Here is a 21,599-nt window from a genome sequence, read left to right on the forward strand (position 1 = left end):
GTGTGTATCTGACGCCTGATCTTGTCTGCACATCTATTTATGACAGGCACCAGCACTAGCAGCTGCTTGGCATGCTCCTGATGGAAACCTCAGCTGCTGCTTTACCCAGGAAAGCCTTTCCTGGGAAGTGACAACTCTGGCACGTGGCAGGCATGTGGAGCCTGCAGACGTGATGTCCTGACATCAACCTGTGCACTTCACTGCCTTTAGTTAGCAGGACTGAACAACCGGTTTGCTGCTTGTTTGCCACTCAGACCAATGGCAGATGCTCTGTATTGATCTGGCTGATGACAGACGCCCTCTGTGCTTCTGAGAAACTGCATTATCCCAACTAATAGCTGCGTGCTATGATCAAGACTCACTACACCAAGATACTGTCTTACAGGGACAGTGTTATACACGATGCTAAACAACAGTAAAACTGAAACTTTAAACCCCCAATAGCCACAGAATTCCCCCTCTTAACGCAGTAAGATCTCTCTTGCATCAAAGGCAAAGATTCCCCTTGGCCTGAGGAGTTCAGCCCTGGAAAGATGGTCCCTGCAGAAAACAACTGCACACTTCCCTTTGCATGGACCCACATCCCAGCTCTGCAGAGTCAGAAACTCACCTGCTTAGCTGCCACCTCTTCATCTCGCCCATCTCCAATCACCACATAGGTGACTTTCTTTCCAAATCGTGACACAATCCTCTCAAAACAGCTCTCTTTACCTGCCAAAGGAATCCCACTGTCATGAGCCTCAGGCAAAGAACAGGCAAAGCCTGAACAGGTCCCTTCTTCCCAGTACAGAAACACGTTCTCGTCTTACTGGGAAGCAGATAACACCCAGTTCAGCTTGTGAGGCCAGAAGCCACCACTTTTACATGGCCAGAGGGACCACAGCAGCCACGGGGGCTGCTCAGCTGCAGGAACTGTGTTTCCTGTATAAAAACGCACAGCAGACACCTCAGTGCCAGGCACCAGCACAACCCCTTACCTATTTTTGTAGCACTATAAATATTTTCAATGGGAAACACCTCTCCCAATCCATAGAGGAGAACTTTGGCAAGAGCTGGCACCAGCTGGGTGGTTGTGATCAGGATGTTCTCACAGTTTTTCCTGAAAGAAGAAAAACACTTGTAAAAGCCCATCTATGGCCAGTGGTGCCAGGGCCACCCTGGGCAGCTTGCTCAGCTTCCCAAAGGGCCATGTGCTTCACTGTCCTGCCTTCAAGAGGTTTGATTTGTGGGTTTGGTTTGGTTGCTTTTTGTTTAAACCAGGAATTCTCTGGCAGAAATGGAATTCTGTGAGCACAGTCCTATTATGGCGATCATCTTAACAACACATGATGCAGCAGAAAAACACCAAGGAGTGGAATTCCTGCTCTCACTCCTTTTGCTTCTCAGTACCTGTGACAAACAGCAGCAGTATTACACACAGGCACTGCTGCAACACGGCACTGAACACAAATCAGAGTGAGAGAAAGGGCTGAGAGAGCAATATACACATTTCCAGTTTCCATACCTGGACTGTATGAGTAGCAGGGACTTTAATGCAGTTTCCAGCCAGGAATCTGTTAGCACTTCTATATCAGTCCTTAGTCGCTGCAGAGCCTCCCTCTTCTGCGGGCTCAGAAGGCCTGGAAGGCAAGAACCACAGGTTTTCCCAGCTGAGTGGGCAAGTCCAACACAGAGAGGGGCAGCCCACAGTTCAGCTGCTTCTTCTGCAGTAAATAACAGCACTGAGGGCACCTGAAAGCTGAGACTGTTCCAAGGTAATGGGAGAAGCCACCACAGGTTCAGTGCTCAGATACTGGTGCAGGTGAACACTCACCTCCAACATTGGTCTTGTACTTGTCGTAGATCTCTCGCACCCTGCGGTAGCGGAAGGCCAGTTTTCTCATCCAGTCCACTCCTCCCTGGACGCCAACTGAGGAGCTGTGGTTTGTGTTACTGCCTGAGCCACTGAAGCCATCCGTGGAGAAATTGTAGTTGCTATTTCAGAAAAGCAGATCTGAGACGTGTTCTGCCTCAGCAGCAGAATCGCTGCAGCTTTCCTGGGGGGCGTAGGCTTGATGACAGCAGCTAGAAAAGCACCTTGAAGAGGAGCTCTGCTTCACCACTTGCCCTGTATTTCTCTCTCCCTGACAGACAGGCACTTCTCAGACCTTTCCATGAGCCCATCCAGCTCTCATACCCTCACCCCTCTGACAGCCTGCACAATCAGCTCACAGATGGATGTAAATGAGACTGTCAAAGGTCAAGATCACGAGGTTTGGAGTACTGGTTCTCCATCACACCTCACTGAGCACACAGGCAACATTCAGCAGCACACAATATAATTCACACTATAATTCTGAAAGCCTTAATGTTTTGTAGGTCTTCAAAGAAACACCCCCCAGCAAACAAACACCATTTGCCAAGTTTCAGCCCTCGCACAATGCTGACCTCCCTCCCCTAACCTCATTTGGGTTTGAAGTTCCCACAAAAACCAGACTGCATCAGCTATACGTTTCAGGCATTCGTCATACACCACCTTAAATCCTGGCCATTGTCATCAGATGCCACATCTTCTATGTGTACCTGGTCACACTCCTGTTTAAGAAACAAAGTCATGTCATAATCCAGAAGCAGACTGAAATTTACAGGTTAAAGAACGTGTGATCTAAACCAAGCCTGTATTGGGTGTTTTGTTTTTTCCTGGGACAGGGAGGTAACTGTCATTACCACCTTTGCAAAGTTCACAGCTGCAAGCAGTCACAGTCACTCAAACTTCATTTAAGTTTCTATTTGCATCAATAAACCCATAATTTTTCCATGATGTGCATCAGTGATGCACCTAAAATTAACTGTTCACTGTTCATATTCAGCCTTCAGTGGAAGTGGTGTGGAACAGTGAGATGTATTTAATTTGGCAAAGAATACTGTGCATGAAAGAGGATGGGAGTTGATCAGAACTCCTTGAGGCAGAATGGGAATGGGAGGCAACAGAGGGAGCTTGCAGGAAAGAGAGATGGAAGGTGCTGTGGGACCTCCTCACGCGCAGCATGCCTATGGAAGCGTGTCCTTCACACTTGTTGTGCTGCCAGTGTAATCTCCTGAGACACTGGCTGAGATGCACAAGCTGTGCTCTGTCCTTGGCTTAGTCAAAGCCCCTGAGATCTGACATTCTCAAGGTCACTTTTTTCCCCATATCTCTGCTCTTCTTTTCAAAACAGAATCTGTGACAGCAAAGTGCTTGCCAGTCCAGCGTGCAAATAAAAGACAAAGCAGAAATGACTCCTCTTATTTATACAGGATCAAGTAGAAACCCACCAGAGAGCTATGAGAGCTCATGACACTACAAATCTGAAGAATACCTGTCTCAGATAAAGGAGTCCAGCTCTGATTTGGTTGTGCCTAGAACCACTTCAGGTTTGCAGACTGTTGTGTTTCAGCATTAAGTGGCTCGGAAGCACAAGAGCCCTCACAAAGGGTGCAGTATAGCTCTAACCAGGTAATGTGGAGCTTTGCCTTTCAAAACCATTTGCCACGTACCTCCAAATCATTGAAAAACAAGTGGGTATCAGCTACTTCAAAAATCATCTCTTCCATTGACAGGCCTGAGCCAATCACTATAGTTGGGTCCTGGCAAAGCAAAAAGAAGAGGTAAATTCACTGTGATTACAGGCAGGAGTAAATTGGGATCAATCTTCCATCAGTTACATTGCACAGTGTTTCCACTGCCTATCAAGCCTGATGTAATTCCATCTGCATTCAATGGTGTAAACTACAATTTCTCTAATATTTAATACATTGACCCAAAGTGTAATAAAGCACTGCAGCACTGCACAGCAGTGCAATGCACAGCAGGGACTGCTGCATTGTCAGAGGCAACACAAACAAAACATTTACAAGATATTCAATATATTTTAAAGGAGAAAATGTCCTTCCTTTCACTATGTGCTGTGACCTCAACGCTTCCCAATGGTGATAACATCAGTCTGACTTTTAAAGACTTGTAAGAAGGGAAGTGTTTGTGATGTCTGTGTCCTAGCTCTGTGTAAAGCCAAATCTAGTGCTCTTTCCCCAACATGTTAAAAGTATCACCTCATATATTTCAACCAAATTATCATGATCTGTTCCTTTTGCAAAGATCAACATTTAATTGTACATGACAGATACACCTTTTCTTTCACAGAGAAGACAATTATTACCTTGCCATATTTTTGAGCATAAGACCCTGTGAGAAGCGAATGGAAGATTATGATGGTCTCATCCAGGTCCCAGAGAAACACTCGCTGCATAGAGAACAAAAGCAGGTTAGAGCTGAGATACTCCAAGCACTGAGCTACAATGGAGCAGCAAGTTTTAGGGTTAATTCTGTGGTTAGTTGCTCTATGCTTTTAACAGATATGAACAACAGTATTCATGTCACAGGCTGAACACATTAAACTCTCAGCTTATTGCAGTGGAGTTTGCATACTGCCAGAGTGCACCAACACACTTCAAGAGTAACACTCTCTCGGTCAAAACTGTTTCCAAAAGCTTTTCTTGCTTTTATAGTTATAAAAGCAAAACAGAGTGCTAATGAACTTCAGAGCCCTGCTAGGGCAGTTTGCTGTCTGTGATCTGGAGAGCACCAAGTAAATGACTTTGGTGTTTACCAGAGACACCTCTGTTAAGATAAATAAGTAGGATCAACTGCCATGAGGAATATCAGTTTCATATAGAAGGACTCTGATAAACTGGAGAACGGGATCAACAGGAACTAGAAGTTCAATAACTGCAGAATCTGCATATGGGGTAGAATAACCCCTTACATGGGTCCAAGCTGGGAGGAGCTGGAAGGTGCAAGTGCAGTAAGAGCCAGCAGCACTCTCTGTGTGATAAGATGAACTGCCAAGTGTGCCTGGCTGATAGAGGGAAGGTGCCGTCTCACCCTACTTGGCACTAGGAAGGTCACCCCAGATGACAGCCCCTGTTCAAGACTTATGTGAGGAAACCAGAGCAGCCAGCAAAAGGCTGTGGAGATGGTCAGCAGCCTAGAGAAGAGGCTGAGGGAGCTGTGATGATTCATCTCAGCAAAGAGGAGACTAAAGGTCATCTAAAAGCAGACCACAGCTAATTGAAATGGAACTGCGAAGATGATGGAGACAAATTCTTCTCGGTAATGGCAGATAGAAAATTGCCACGGAGACAGAATGAGAGAACTTTTACCGCCACACTATTCTGCAATGCTACCTGTAGAAAACAAGATTACTGTTTACCTCCAGTTCACTGTCCTGTGAGGAAGAGGTATCTGCTTTCCTCTTTCCCCTGTTCTTCCCAGGGATGTTTTTTCTTGCCTGCTCGTCTAACTCTTTACTTGCTGTTGCTCTTGATAATGAAGGACTTGTGGATGCATCTCCTAGAAGAAAGAAATCACACAGGTCTCACCCCCCCCATCTCTCAAAACAAACACCAACATAAAGCTGATAACATCTGGCCACAAACCTTTGCAAAAGGAAGATCTTATCTTACTTTATTGATGCAGTAGTAGTTGAACCCTTGGTAGAATATAAAACATGATTTATTTGTCCCATCATTTCAAAGCAGCTCTGTTTCCTCCATTCAGTCCACTAGGACCAAGCTACTTACTGCATTCTGCCTGCAGCACAAAGCCAAGGACAGAGCACCCTCCACCCCAAGGCCTTTAACCCCTCAGGTGTCTCATAACCATGGATCTCCTTTATTCCTCAGTGGTTTCTTTTAATACTTCTTGAGAGAACACCAGAATCTCTCAGTCTGGAATGAGTGTACAAAGGAAAATATTTCATGATGCTTCTCCCTCTCAGACTTCCTGGTCGAACACCTTTTGGGCCAAGCAGCACTATACAACACATGCTGTTTCCACCTCCTCACTACTTGCTCCTGTGCCACTGAAAGCCTTTGACTACCAGTTAAATAATAGCCAGAGCAGAGAGTTACCTGGAGTGTGGTAATCATGCACAAATGCACAGCGTGCTGGGAAACACTCCACAGCTCCATTGCCCTATCCAAGAATTAGTAAAGGATAACAGGGATGAATTGGTCCAGGAAGCACAGACGTGGCCAAGCACCATGGCCATGGCTGATGGAGATACATGATGGAGCCTATTCTGCTACTGGTAAGAGCACCCTTCCCAGGGAAATGGTAAAGTACCACCATAAAAAAAAAAAAACAACATAAAAATCAATGCTTTGAAGTGCAGAATGTTACTGCCATGATGGGAGATACCCACTGAATCCTTTACTAAGAGTTCAGGCAGAAGAGGTAATATCCCGGACCTCTGGCTGGCTAGTTCACAAATAGGACCAGAACTGTAGTGAGAAGGCAGAGGGCAAAGGGGGCTGGAGAAAGCCTGAATTCAATCTGTGTCTTTCAAGACAAGACACAACAATTCCTATGGAAATTCATGCAAAATGTTAACCCTGGAGAATTTCAGAGCTAAGAAAATGGCATGAAAACATTAACAATTGGGTCATTCCCTGGTCAGTGCCTTGAAATACCACGTCAATTCCATAGGTTTTCAATATCAACTAAGAAACATTCTCATGGGTAAATCTGATGTTGTTCACCACAACTAGAGGGCAACTGCTTCCTAAAAGAGGGCAAGAAGCTGTGATACACATCACAGTGTGGTCAGCCATCATTTCAAAACCACTTTACATGATAAAGCAGAAGGAAAGAAAGGATGTGTTTCTCAGCACGTCTGCAACAACTCATTGAGAGGTGATGGCCAAACTACAGCTCTCGACAAGGCGTGTGGGAGTCCCATCATGGGACTAGCATCTATGCCATGGCTGTCAGGCAATCTGAATACCTGGCTGCAGTGTTCAGATTCAGAGATCCTGGAGCTAACAGGAGCTTTGAGAGTGGGTATCATCCACTACCCTGTGGGCCAAGTGAATACCCAGCCCCAACACATGTCAATCAACAGTCCGTAGGTAGTTGCTGTTGACAACTCTTCAAATCACCCCTGGAATTCCCTCTCCCTAGGGCATCCAGAGCACGTACTGGGTGTCTCCTGAATTGTCACAGTTATATGACTTCCTATACCTAAGCTCTTAGACCCTGCACACCAGTGAGACCAGTCTGACAACAGAAGGCAAATGTCCTGTCTGTCCAGGCCAGCATGCAAAGGTGCTGCAATTACCTTTTGGACAAAAAGCTTTCCCCATGTGTGCACTCTGCACTGTTTATGTCAGGTACTCTGCAGGCACCCTGCTAAAGATCCAGCCATTACCAGAGGAATGTCTCTGCACTGCCCGCGTAGGCACCATGGCGCTTGGCTTCTCGGCTGGGTACGTGGCTGTGGCTAACGCAGTGGTCTCTGTGTTGCTCTCTGCTGGTGTCACCACTCCAAAGCCAGAACTCGGGTAACACGTCTGGTACTGACTTTGGCCAAGGATTGTGTACGTGGGATAGTCCTGTCAGAGGAAAGGACAAGTTGTGACAGGTGACTTCTTTCAGAAAACATTCTATATTAAGATGAGTTTTATGCTAGAATGGGCCTGTCAAAAAGAAATCCCAGCAAGAGCAGTCAGACATCACACTAGCTCTTTCTGCATATCTAAGACATCCCCAAAAAGGGTTGAGAGCTCAAGGGCACAGGCAGGTCTGCCAGCAGTGACAGGCACTCCTCTGCCTCCACATGCTTCACAAATGAATTCATTATGAATGATGTGACAGTAACAGGGGAGTATCAAGTGGATACCGTGGTGTCAGTCCCCTCGCTCTGTGCTCTGGTATTTGTGATTTAGTCTTGGGTTTTATTTTCTGATACCAGATGTACTGACAGCAACAGAAAGTGGTCTTGGTAATGGCTGAGTGTGCAATACCAGACACAAGAGTCACAGGATAAACTGCCTTTACTCATGCCCTGACTTCAGCAAGCAACTGTTTTGCATGCTGTGACTAAAGGTACCCATTTTTGAAGACTATTTACTCATTGAGATCACTGAGCACCTGAAGCTGTGCTTGACGATTTTAATTTCTGCTGGTTTAATTTTACCGATGCTGCACATAAACATAAGGAAGAAGTTTTACCTGTGAGATGCTGGCTACTGCTGACGTGGAAATATTGACAACAGTTGAGGATGTAGAGACTGGACTGGCATTGGTAGTTGATGCTGTAAAATGAAGAATTACTGCATTAAATGCTTCTAGGAAAGCACAAGAGATGAGACCAATCCAAGCTGTGAAAGAAGTACTTACTATGTGCAAGCATCTGTGCTCCCAGCAGCACTCTGCTTGTAACAGCCATAAAAGAAGTGGGGTGTATTTCGAAACCAGTTACCTTTCAACTGGGCTTAGAGGGAAGGAGAGCCAATGTACCTGCAAACCCAGGGGTTTCAGAACCCTTCCCTCCACCCCTGCCAAGCAATTGGAGTATCATTAAAATGGCTTCACATCTTGACTAGAAGTTTTGAGAAGACCACAATCACCTTCTGATGTTCAACAGTAGCAGATGAAGATGAATCAGAATAAATCAGTGAAATGAATGTGAATATCTTTAAATGAGCTCTGACAAATTCTCTCAGCATTTGACTCAACATATTTTGTCTCATTAGAACAGGAGATTGAAGGAAACAGTAAAAAGAGTTCCAATAGTATAAAAAGGGTGTTTCCTACTGAGGAAAGCAGGGAATTTCCCCAGATCCCTGGGACACTACAACTGGGGTTTGGATGAGACTTTCTGCAATGATTCGTCAACAGCTTGCAGGTCAAATTATCAGTGACAAGTATTTGTTAGTATGAATTTTAAGCCTTTCTGTCACTGCATTCAGTTCTTCCAAAACCCAGAAGAGGCTGCTCTGGGAACACCAGTCATTTAGTAGATGGTGTGGTTTTACACTCCATTGAACACCACGCCACGTGGGGGTTTGGGACCCTCGAGGATTAGTGAAAACACAGAATGAAATCAGCATGAGCAACATCAGGATGTACTAACGCAGGTGCCACCAAGACATATTCTCTTTTGCTAAACCATCTTTCTCTGCACACAAATAAAATCAAAAATCACCTTCTGATGCTTATGAAAACACTTGCAGAAATCCACAGTCTTGCCTCTACTTTACCATCACTGACAAAATCCCTCACTTTCTGCAGATGACACCCATGAGGAATTCACCCCCAGCCTGAAGAACTCAAGCTTCTGAAGGCTTCAGTCTTTCTACCCAAGGAAACAAGACCCCACCAGGAACTCCTAATCTACAGTGTGTTATGTCAAGCGCACATGCTTCCTGGTGAACAGCTCGAGCAAAGAGGAATGAATCCAAAATATGCCTCAAAAAAAGATGAAAACCAAAAGGAACAGATCTTAAAAGAGCTGCAGAAATACAGAGCATTTACAAGAGGTGAGCAGGGTGAAGGGTGGCATCTTCCTAGAAGCAGAAACAAAGGTAGCCCCTGGGAATCCCCACACAGGTAGGAGCAGCAGTGTTCAAATCCAGATGGGAGAGAATATGGAGGAGAAGACTTAGAAAATGGAAAACAGGCTGCACTGAGCAGCAATAACAGTAATGAAGACACTCAAGTACCTACAGTAGCTGTGTAGCTACTAGAAGTACAGTTGTGAGAGTCAGGTACCCATCACAGATACTCCTCATAAGCAACTGTTAGAGAATAGGGGTTAGTTTCCGAATAAAACTCCTATCCACGTTACAGGAACAATCAAGGCTGTTACAGCTGAAGAGAATGGCACTTCCCAGGGCACTGTGAAGAGCAGCTCTCCAAAGAAGAGCCTCTTCTCTGCAGATGAGTTACATGGAAGACATTATTGTACCACCTCTCTCAAGATGATCACGGAGAGCACACAGAAAGCCATTCTCATCTGTAGTGCTCTGAAGAGGCTGCTGCTGCCCCGAGATAAAGAACACAAGAAACCATGGAAAAAAAGATTCCAAGTGCTGGGATTCTGGTAAAAACAGGTTTCCTGTGTATGAATTTCATGTTTAGCTTAACCCTGGTCTCCTTCCAACATTTCTTTCTTTATTACCCTTTCTCTATCCAGTGCTACACATCAGATCCTTACAAACAGCTCCCACCACAGAGACTGACCAGTTCTTTCTGCACTGGGGGTCAGATCTTTTACCTGTGAATGGGCAAAACCCATGCAAAAACGTTTGGCATGGGTGGTCCAGAAGGGACCAACTGCCTCAGCAAACCCAAATACTGCCTTGAAGATGCTGTAACTCTCTTCTTTCTTCCCAACATCCAGACCTCATTTCAGACCTTATATCTCTACCTCCCCTGCCTTATTCATCCTATCTGGTTTTTGCTTCAGTTGTTTTCAAAGATGCTTCAAGCCCATTCTTGTGCTGGGAAATGGCAATGAGTGCATTTCATGTCTCACTTGGTTGCCCTGCTCCCCCAGGGCAGGAAGAGGTGAGGCAAGAAGCAGCCATTCCTCCCATGTCGTCCCCAGTGCTTCCAAGCACCTCCATGATGTACCACCATGGCCAAGCACAACAAGCAAAATTCTCTATCACTAAGTGCACTTGGCACTCACTAGAGCACATCTGGACACTGCATTCGGTCTGGGGCCTCAAGCACAACAAACATGTTGATAAAATTCAGTGGGCCTGGCAAAGAGCCACCAAAACACTCCGGGAGCTGGAACATGCACCCTGTGAGGGGCAGCAGGGGGAGCAGGACAGCCTGGCCTGCAGAAGAGATGGCTTTGGGGGACCTGACAGCAGCCTGCTCCTACCTGCATGGAGGTGATCGAGAAAACAGAGCCAGGCTGCTTTTGCAGGGGCACAAGCAGAAGGAGGAGAGGAACAGTCACAATGGGAAATGGGGGATGCCCCAGGCTGACAACAGAGAAAAGGATTCTCTTTTGTGCTGACAGCCAGGCACTGGGACTGGAGAAACCTCCATCCTCAGAGGCTTTTGAGACGCAACTGGACAAAGCCTTGGGTAACCTGGTTCTGAATTCATTGTCAACTCTTCTTTAGGGCTGAACTAAATTCTCCTGAAGTCCCTGAATTATTCTATGAAAACATTACACAAGAAATAAAGAATTCTTGAAATGCTTTTTAAAAAGCTACAGAGATAGAGACAAACTTTCACAATTCATCACCCAAATAAAATGGCAAAAATCCTGCCTAAACCCCCCATGTCAATTTGCACATATTTGCCATAAGCAACAATGTTCCATTACTCAACCAAGTGGCACATTTACTCCTAACAATTGCTTTGGAAGCTGGTGAAATTCAGCACCTGGCTTCTTTGATGTGGCACTTCCAGCAGTTGGAATATTTGAAGGCTTTTCCTATAGTGAGAAATACACTTTCTACCAGATCTACCAACCTGGGCAGTGTGTGTGACAGTTTAGTTCCTGATGTCAAGCTAAAGCCCACCATAAAGAGTTTTAGCTGCAAGAGCATTCCCAATAAAGGCATGCAAGAACACAACATTTAGTCTTGTCTCCCCTTCCCATTTGCTTTTCACCCTGTTAAGTCCATCAGCATGGCACCAACAAGCCAGCCTGGTGCATACAGAGGTAGCAAACACAAACCCAAACACATACACACACACAAAAAGAGGCAAAGCATAAAGAAGCATGCACAAAGCAAGGACAAACGTGCAAGTCTCTCTATTTGTGGTATCTGGACTCAATTAGGTGGAGAGAGATGCAGATAAAAACCATGCCAAGTTACCTTCAATGGAATAAGAATAATGTGCTGGGCTGGGCTGGCTTGTGGTTAACCCTGTAGTGCAGGTAAGAACACTGTGCTGACTTGTAGATGCAGTCTGAATTAAACCACTTTCAGGTTTCATACCTGGCCACAGTGCACCTGAATCAGATAAATTGGACCAGTTACAAACAGATATGCTGGCACCAAAGAGCATGCTGCGACCTCAGATGCAGATTTTTGCTCATCACAAAAGCAAGTAACAAATGACACATGAGAAATGTTGAATTTCTGACTGTCAGGCTGTGCATGGGTTAGAGCTGCTGACAAAAAGCCTGGAAAAGAGAAAATTAGAAGCACCAACAAGACCAATTTCCAAAGCTTGCAACTAAAAATCTGGTAGTGTCACAGAAGGATGAACTGCTCATCAGTGTAAGGAACCTGCTGATCCCTCTGAGGTGCACAGCCCTGCAAAGGACCTCAGCTTTACATGGTGAGGCTGAGCTGGTATCTATCAAGGTCAAGGACAACGCTTCCACTGCTTCGCTGGGCTTTGGGTTGAGTATGTTAAAACAAGCCACATGTAAGTAGCTTCCACAGACTGACAACAGCAAAAACAGAGCTTAAAACAAGGGGAAAAACCCCATCTAAATGTTTCATCTAGATTTCCTGCTGTTCTGGAAAGCCTTGGTAACAATACTGGGCAGAGCACAAACCCAGCAAACCACTGTAGTTCCTCTGTTCAAGACACACATCAGCACTGCGAGTCCAGCTCAGGTGCCGCGTTAGGGTCTAGTCTACTGCACTGACAGGGTAAAACCAGTGTCCCACTGAAGCAGCTCAGCTCAGGCCTGGTTCTTCAGGGCTCCTCAGGCTTTTGTTTAAGTGTTTCCAGACCTAGAGTCAAAGTCAAAGGCATTCGTCCCTGGCCCTGGTTAGAAAGCAGGAATCAGTTGAGAGGATCTGTGTAAAAACAAGCGGAAGTGTGCAAAGCAGAGGGACAAAGGATATGTGGAGCTAGACACAAAGTTCAGGGCCAGCAGAAAGATCACCCTTCTCCTTAAACCTCCCCCCAAAACCAGCACCAAGCGTGTGAAAGCCACCTGCAGCCTTTCACACAGTGTATGTAGCAGGACAAGCCTCAGGCTATGAGCTCTGCTTCTTACCCAGAAGCCATGGGAGATGCTCTAGAGCTGGACAAGTGCAACTCACTCCATGCTGCTGCTTTGTCAGAATGAAACTCTTCAACGGCTCTTTGATTTATTTACATACCTGATCTCAAACTGTCACCTATGAGTCATATTAAGTCATTCACCTATCTGTACAGCACACCAGGGTTTTGATCCTTCAAAGTTGTGTCTTCATTGCTGTTTCAAACCTCTAGAACCATGTTACCAAACAAAAGGGAAGGGCTGATTCGAGAAAGGTTGTAGATATATTGCAGAAACTCCAGAATAAAACATATGGGAAACAAACCCTCTAAGGAGAGTGGGAAAAGCTGTATTTGTTTAGTCTGGAAAGGGAGTGCCATGATCTTCAAATAGGTGAGGAGTTTTTAGAAGGAACAGCAACAAACAGTTCCTTACAGTGCAAGACAGATGGACAAGGAGCCAACAGCAACATAATGAGAGGGTCCCAGAACACACAGAAGTGCCTGACAATGAAACACAAACAAACCCTAATGCATGTAGGATGGTTATCACACGAGGAGTTAACAACAGCTCAGACACACACATCAGAGGTGCTTGCAGGGGTGGTTGGATGTGAGTGCGGAGCTGACTCAGGTTGTGTGGTAAAGCATCTTTCAGCCCCTGCTTTCCACGATTGTCTCTGTCATCTCTCAGTATACTGAGACAGGTTCCACTACCATGCAGCAAGGCACACTCTCAGCACAGTGGCACACATCTGTCCCTCTCATTCTGCAAGACAGTGACAATAAGCCAGCACGGTCTTGAAGGTGACAGAGAGGAAGGCGAGGGGGGAACAAGACCCCTCCGTGTGCAATGGCAGCAGTAGGAGGTATCTGTGTATGTGGAAAGGCCCCAGAGGATAGCCCATCACTTGTAGTTTCTTGAGTTAATGTAAACCATCACATCCACACTGTTTCTACCACCAACATACAGCCACATATAAGCAGCTTGTATGTCACTATTCTCATTTTACTGCTTCTTTAATAAAACCTCTCTAGACCACGAGTATGCCCCATGCAGAACAATGCACTACACACCATCCAAAAAGTACCACACTACAAGGAAAGGTGACTAATTGGGAAGAACATAGGTCCCTGTCCTGGGTTTACCAGGAGCCGTTTTGCTCCTTCTTAGGAACTGGTGCTTCTCTGAAAGCAGTATCATCATGACCTGAGTGTTCTCAAGACTACACTTGTCAACTTGCTTGAATTTCATACTTCAAATACACCTGTTTTGTTCCAGCTAGATAATCCATGATGCCTCCTTCTTTTCTGGCATAGAAACAAATACACAGTAGAAAGTCATGCAAAGCTCTGGAATGGGCCCTTCCATGATGGTAAAACATCTGATCAGGCTGGCCAAGTCCTCAACTGCTCATGGGCGTTGTGAGCAGGAACAAACTGTATCATTCCCTCTGCACTGTGCATGCTCAGGCCTTTACCTTCCATTGTCCATCTCATCCATCTTCTCAGTATGATCAAGCAGGTACCACTCCAGTATGATTTCCATTACTGGTAAGATGACTTCTAACATTTTCCTAACACTTAAATTCAGACTAAAAATTTAGGTATTTAATAACAGACCTCAACATCCATACCAAGACATTTCAGTAACATTTCAGAACATTTTCATTCACATTTCAGAAGCTGTTTAACAGAAAGAAGTTCCTATGAAGTCAACAGAAATGCTGATCTCTTGCCTTCGTCTTCAGGAGAATTTCTCCTGTTACATTCAGAGTATAACACTAAGCAGGGAAGAGTCCCCGAATTCCAGAACCTTGGGATAAAACAACCCAAACACACATCCCCCCAGTACAGCCACCACTACCACCACTACCAAACATCACACACACACAACACTAACAAACCTCCTCACATCCTTCCTATCCCCCCTAATTTTAGAATTAAAGTCTAAAACACCTTTTCAAACATCTTGGCCTAACACTTCAAGAGAGCATTCCACATATATACACATATTTGCCTTAAAGAAACCCAACCACACGACACAGTAACACACCTGAGCACTTCCAAAGCAGCCCCTGTGCACTGTCCGCAGCAAACTATCAATAAACACCAAATATATGAAGTCAAGAAAACCACCAGCCATTGTCCAGATAAAGCTGAAACAGTGCAACAAGGCACCCAGGGAACAGCAGGATGTTCCAGCAACCATAACATAGGGTTGGGCACAGTTTGTAGAATCACAGAGTGGAATGGACCTTAAAGCTCATCCAGTTCCAAACCCCTGCCACGGGCAGGGACACCTTCCACTAGAGCAGCTTGCTCCAAGCCCCATCCAACCTGGCCTCGAACACTGTCAGGGAAGCAGGTAACAGACCATCGTGACAACACGCAACACTACAATCGGACAAAAAAAGTAAGGAAGGCAGTGTTTAGAAAGCCAGCAAATAAACTGCACTGGTAACTGAAGACTGGAGTATGGATACAGCATCAGGCTTCTCCATACTCGTTCAGCTTTCAGGGCAAAGCACTGCTGAAAGAATTAAGTGAGCTCAGGCAGAGAACCTTGGCTCTCCAGGACACGTAACACAGGGTTAGCTATGTCCTCACCCACTAGAAATCCCAAGCGCATGGCAGCAGGGACTGAGGATCTCACAACAGCATCCTTTTACACTTCAAGGCATAAAGATTTTAGCACTACAGGTAAATCTGTCAGAGGCTCTGTTCATTCAGTTCTACAGCGTAACCACAAGCCCTGACACAGACACTTGTGGCTCAGCCACTGCCGTGCTGTTCACGACAGCACCCAGGTGCTCTCCCAGGTTACCTGCATGGAAAGGGATGATACCCCCAAATCCATCACTGCTTGGTGCTAAGGGGCAGAACAGTCTCTGTCACAGTACATTTCTGAGAGCACGATACAGTATTTACAGCTGGTCACTTACAGCAGACTCTTATTCTTCAAGCATCTGCAAAAACTGGAGAGGCTGTTACAGGGCTCAAGTATTAGAGCAACTTCAGCCAACTTATTTGCCCAGCAAACTTGGAGACTTTTTAGCATGAAATTTGTATTTGGTGACAGATGAAATAACAAAAAAGTCTTAATCCTGGTCAGCAAAAAGGAAAGGAAAAACACCTACATCCTACAGAGATGCTGTAGGATGGGCTCTTGTGGGACTTCCCTGACAACAAAACTGCACAAACACAGATATACACATCTAGAGAACATTATGATCCCAAACGAAGAACCATCTGACAAGGTTCATGGGGAGGCATCTAAATTAATGGCCAGAAAAAGAGCTTTGTAATAAATAATATCCTATGAATCCCATCTAGAGATCTCTCTTTTTCATGAGAGAGAAGACAAGAACTGCAGGCCCTGAGAAGTCTTTGAGAAGTTACTTCTTACCAAAAGGAGGTAGTCCGTAGGTTTGGGTGGTCTGGGGGTAGATGGTGTAGGGCTGAGACTGCTGTAGTGCTTGGTACTGAGGCTGACCAGGGTAAGGGCTCATGGTTTCCGATACAGGTACAGAAAGGATATGTGCATATGGCCTTATTAAACAGAAAGAACAAAAGTTAAAAAGAGCTATTTACATGATGCATCTGTCAGCCTAAAAATCAGAAGATATATTAAAAAAAATGCTTCAGAAAGCAGAAACAATACACACTGATCTGTGCTTTGGTGTCATAACCCACTTGTGTTTCCCAGAAGGACAGGCTCTTGGATTTACATACACTGACTGCTTCTTGCTGTGAACCAGGGGAAGCTCTCCCCATCACAATGCCAGAGTATCAGTGCTTACTCCAGGGCTGAGGGGAAGAACAAACTCCCCATTGCAACAGGCAAGAGCAATTAGCTTCACTTATCATGCTACACCACACAAAATCCTAAAGCTAATGCAATACAGTAGCGTGTGTCAAAACTACTGAGCACACAAAGAGACCATACAGAAGACAGCACAGGGCATTAAGGCCTCCTGTGCTGCAATGCAAAGAACTTTTAAGATCTCCAAACATGGTGAATAATGAGAAAATCCTACATTCCCCTTAATTTATGTCCAATTTGTTTGTTCCCCAAATATTATGGGCATTATTCAACAAGTTGCATTGTTAATTACTTGAAGGGGCTTATTTAACCTTGTGATCATAAAACAACAGCCACGGAACCCAAAGAGTGACTTGTGTCAGCGCTTCAGTGTCCACAGCAACGAGTATCTGTTGCCAGCACATATGAAAGCCCAGAAATGCTTCGGAAAGAAAGAAGAGTTATAGAACTCGGTGAAGAATGTTTGACTTACTTTGCAGAATACATTTGTGAGGTATAATCATTTGATGACCTTGGGATATAATCAGTGCATGTCATAACTGAAAAAAGAAATAGTCTGTGTCATTACATAGGTGGTTTCAAAGCCCAACAAATAAAGCCAATGGAATATCAGCATGCACAGTACATTTTAACCAAGACAAAAGGATTTACAAAGGTTTTTTAGTGAATATCTTTGAGTACCTTTTTCAAAGCAAGTTTCAAAAAACGCACTGTTAAGCCAGCACAAAATGGTTTTATTGCCAGTTCACAGCAGGTGGATGATTCAGTCAATACCATTTCTCCCTTTGTAACAGTGCTTTTCTCTTTACTAGTTGCTAACATCATCTTTTGCAACTGTCATGAGAAAACTTTGATTTCAGTCCTGCTCAAAGCTTGTGTTTCCTGAAGCAAAGTAACAAGGCTAGTGAAAGAAAGGAGTAAAGACAGTAGGACCAGAAGCACTCTGGAAGATACTTACTCTCACTGGACATGGGAAGGTTTGAACCAAGGCTTGAAGATTCAGGTTTCTCATCGCTGACTTCTGCATTGCTCACATGACTGCCAGGACAAAGAAAGACTAATCGTGAGCATTATGAACTCTTAAATGAACATCCTTGGGCATTGTAACCCAAGATTTGGCATTCCTAACAGAGGCAAACTGGCTCTTTACAGAAACTAGCTCTGCACTCTTTGCTATTTCACACAGAGATCCTAAGAGAGAGATCTGCAGCTCTAATTAGACATTAAACTGTACTGGATTTGCACTGCAATGTCTGGTAGTGGGGGGCTGCAGGGGTGCACTGAAGCTGGGAATACACTGAAGCAGAATCACCACCATTCACTCTGGCAGGTTCAGACCTGCCTGTGCTGCCCTCAGCTCCTCTGCAGCCAACACAGAGAAAAAGTCCTCCTAGGACATGGTTCATCTCACTTCCTACCAGCTAGACAGACTGCTGCCTAAGAGCTCATCTCAATCTCTCCTCTGGCAGGTTAAAGCCATTCCTCTTGTCCTGTCCCTACAGGCCCTTGTCCAAAACCAAATTGTTCTCCACAGTATTTGTGACTACTCACAGAAACAGAATAAATCCAAATACAGCTATTCTCAGAATATGTAAGAATAGTGATGCATTCCTATGTATCTATTGATACATATATGATATCTATTGATACCTATATGATATACATCAGGAAGCATCTACTGAGACTAAAAATAGTACCAGAGAATGGCTTTAAGTAAAGAGGTTATTGATTTGAGAGGGTTTAACTTCTCAAATCAGTAACCCACAGAGTTCTGCTGAGAATCATAGCACAGATCCTATTAAAATATCCTGATTCTCACCAGAATCAATGCATGTTATGTGCAGAACATGACAGTCCCATCAGATTCTGCGAACAACAGGACGGTTAATGATGCAATGAAGACTTTTTGTAACTGAATACCGAAGTGTCAGTTTATGTTTTGTAACTGGGAACTCAAAATTACAGCAAATACAGAATTGACTTCTATTTGCCTTGAAAGAGAAAACAGCACGCAAGCTTCTAAAATGGAAGCTTCTAATGATAAAAGAACAGCAACAGCAGTGCCACACTAAATCAAACTGAACGTTACATACCTCAGACTTTGTTCTCTGGATTCCTGCATCTTGGCTTTCTTCACCTGTGAAGACACAAAGGTTCAGACACAAGTGAGGAGAGCTGTCCTTGAGAGAACCCGTGCAGCAGACAGCAGGAGCTCCCAGCAGTGGTTAAACACAGAAAACCTCGCACTGAACTAATACAGTATCAGGAGTGGGCTACAAGCCTGACAGGGTTTTGCAAAGCTGACTTCACTTTGCTCTTGTTCTTTTATTAGGAAAATTCACTTGGTTTAAGAATGGTCTCACTACAAAAAAAAAAAAACAAAACCCAGAGGTTGTTCTTTTTATTTCTTCCTGCAAGAATGTACCACTATACTCAAAATACCACCTCACTTACCAGTTGTGATCAACAGTCTCACATTATGTCTCAGAATGACTGACTGGCATAAGACAGTTAAAAGGAATTACCAAGAAGATCTTCAGCTGAAAATCACAGCAAAATCTCTTACAGAGGGTGCTTTCATGTACTGAACATTAGCTGCACCTTGTCTCTCATGCCCTGTATAAAGACAGTTTTCTTTCTGTAAGGCTGTAATTACATGATATTTCCTTTCTTAATACACACATTTCATTCAGTTTTATATCCTGTATGTATCTGGAGTTCAACTGTTCTGGTTTTGCTGATTTGCTTCACATTTTGTGCATATTGACTCATGCCCATAACCTGTGTGTTGTGTCACACAATCTTTTGAACAACTGGAAATTTCCACTTCCATTTCATTCAATGCCATTACAATGTATTTTCTAACTGGTTAACTGAAGAACACCAAATTCTCACATTAAAAAAGCATCAGAATCTTTTGAATGAGGATGTTGCCCACTTGCCCTCAGTGTTTTACTCTGGTTTGTGTGCATGTGAACAGGTCTCCAAAATGAAAATCAGCTTCACTCTCACGGTAACGTGGCAATTGTTTGTTGAGTTTGCATCAATTTGGGACTATTACATTAATACAAACTTTATTGTTTAATTCCTGTATGTTTTAGACATACAAATTTAACTTCACATCATACTGTATTAATAACAGCTCTACGAAGCTCCTGTGAGGTGATGTTATCAGCTACTGATAACACAGGCAGGCTCACAAAGAGGTAAGATGTTTGGACAACAGCTTTTAGCCTAAGACACGCTTCCCTACTCAAACTCACTGTTAAATAAAGAACTAAATAAAATGCTTTCCCTCTGTGGAGATGATGGGGCATAGCATCTTTTCTAGGTCTCAAGCCCAAGAAGAATTATAGACTGTTCACACTGTAGCATGCTGCTTCTGTCACTGAAATAGTGAATTTTCATTTCTTTACAACAGGCTTGAAACAGTCCGGTTTTCTGAGCATATCAAGTAATTATTTGACTTAGTAACATTACAGAGTTCAAGCATACATAACTTCCTTTTCTTACTATTGCCTGTAAAATTGTAGTAAATTAAGTGTACAACACATTTTACTAAGAGCAAAATGATTCTTCACCTCTAGATAAATATACTCAGAATAAGCCTTATTTTCCATTCTTAATCACAGTAACGCTACACTGCATTTGGGAGATCACCAATGTTCATTGTTAGCCTTTTCAAATGTACTTACTGGTTGTTCGGGTAAGTCTTGAGGCTCTTCCATGGGTATTACTATTTTAATGCTTAAATGAGTCGAATCGTGTGTTCTTGGCAGCCTTCAAAGCCTGTCAAAAAAAGGTGTTCATAGCTTTATGTACTTTTTTGGGGGGCTTATCATTTAGGCTATCAGAGAACATTAATTGTTACATATTCCACCCACCAGCTTTCCAAACTCATGTTGCCATCTCCCAAATAAAAGACAAAATTCATATATGGAAAGATTTCATAAACAAGGGATTTAGCTTTAAGCTTCCAAGAGCCAGATTTTTTACGCACGTGGCACATTTCTGCATCATTTACTTGTACCACACTGACTCCAGAAGCTAAAGTATCAATCAGACATGTGCCCCGTGATTTGAAACACACTTTAAATGATCAAGCCTGGTCTAGTAGGTCAGTAAACAGCGTGATTCAATCTAACCTGTTTTAATTTAGAACATTTATATAACGAATAAAAAAAAAACCAGGACAAGCCTCTACACCTAAATGCATTCAGATGCAGGAGTGCTCATTGCCAAAGTCACCGAGCAAGGTGGTTGCTTCAAGTGCACCCTTCAGAAGGAGAAGTTTGATGACCATTTATAAAATCATTTTTATGTTGGAAGCTAAGGTACCCCAGTAGTGCTGAGCAGAGGGATCCTACATCCTAACACCAGAGCTGCTATCCCCTGTGTTTAAAAACAGGGAAAGGGAATTTTGCAGATTACTTGCACAACCTGATTCAGGTTTGCAGTTTGCTAAGCAAAAGAGAAAGGTCCATGTCTTCCACTGTTTCCCTCTCACCCAACTAGTGCTCACCAATGGTAGGACCCTGCTGCTGCCCTTTCACCCTCTCATTTCTCCCCCAGTTCATTAAAACCAATCCTGCGCTCTTCAGCCAAGCCCCATCTCCACTGCACCAAAGGCCAACAGGAGCCTCCTCTCCCAGCGCAGCAGAGCTGGCTCTTCCACATGCACACGTGTACACTACTGCACACAGAGGACAAATTCAATGGGTTACAGAAACCAGGAGAAATCACATAATCATAGAACAATTTGGGTTGGAAGGGACCTTAAAGATCACCCAGTTCCAACCCCCCTTTTGGAAATCAATCATTGTGTATGGGTAGAAGATCAACAAAGGATCTATCCATAACACAGAGCTTGGAGGGCTGATCATAGAGTACTTCCCACAATTTTCTTACCAGTTACTGACTGGACTTCTGAGGTCTTAACAGAGAAGCAGTAAGGGGAACATGCTCAAAAACACTTTGTGGTTTGTAAGAAATCAAATACAG

The 21,599-nt window shown here is 44.1% G+C and overlaps 1 protein-coding gene across 5 annotated transcripts in view; it reads right to left on the reverse strand.

The window, feature by feature from the left end:
- EYA3 (EYA transcriptional coactivator and phosphatase 3) overlaps positions 1-21,599 on the reverse strand; it is a 34,075-nt gene that overhangs the window by 3,130 nt on the left and 9,346 nt on the right. For 4 of the 5 annotated variants that reach the window (XR_010616605.1, XM_065697918.1, XM_065697919.1 and 1 more), the window contains exons 2-17: positions 20,294-20,387; positions 18,692-18,735; positions 17,557-17,636; positions 17,071-17,137; positions 16,182-16,324; positions 11,647-11,784; positions 8,030-8,112; positions 7,227-7,410; positions 5,229-5,368; positions 4,176-4,259; positions 3,517-3,606; positions 2,516-2,574; positions 1,814-1,974; positions 1,505-1,619; positions 978-1,099; positions 611-711 (exon numbers count right to left, since the gene is read on the reverse strand). Coding sequence is in view for 4 of the 5 variants with exons in the window: in XM_065697918.1 (XP_065553990.1) it covers positions 611-711; positions 978-1,099; positions 1,505-1,619; positions 1,814-1,974; positions 2,516-2,574; positions 3,517-3,606; positions 4,176-4,259; positions 5,229-5,368; positions 7,227-7,410; positions 8,030-8,112; positions 11,647-11,784; positions 16,182-16,324; positions 17,071-17,137; positions 17,557-17,636; positions 18,692-18,735; positions 20,294-20,326 (1,644 nt within the window). In the remaining variant the exon portion in view is untranslated. The remainder of the gene's footprint in view (positions 1-610; positions 712-977; positions 1,100-1,504; positions 1,620-1,813; positions 1,975-2,515; positions 2,575-3,516; positions 3,607-4,175; positions 4,260-5,228; positions 5,369-7,226; positions 7,411-8,029; positions 8,113-11,646; positions 11,785-16,181; positions 16,325-17,070; positions 17,138-17,556; positions 17,637-18,691; positions 18,736-20,293; positions 20,388-21,599) is intronic. The other variant, XM_065697921.1, reaches the window with a different exon arrangement.

The sequence above is a fragment of the Lathamus discolor genome, chromosome 18 (assembly GCF_037157495.1).
Source record: "Lathamus discolor isolate bLatDis1 chromosome 18, bLatDis1.hap1, whole genome shotgun sequence".
Taxonomy (NCBI): Eukaryota; Metazoa; Chordata; class Aves; order Psittaciformes; family Psittacidae; genus Lathamus; species Lathamus discolor.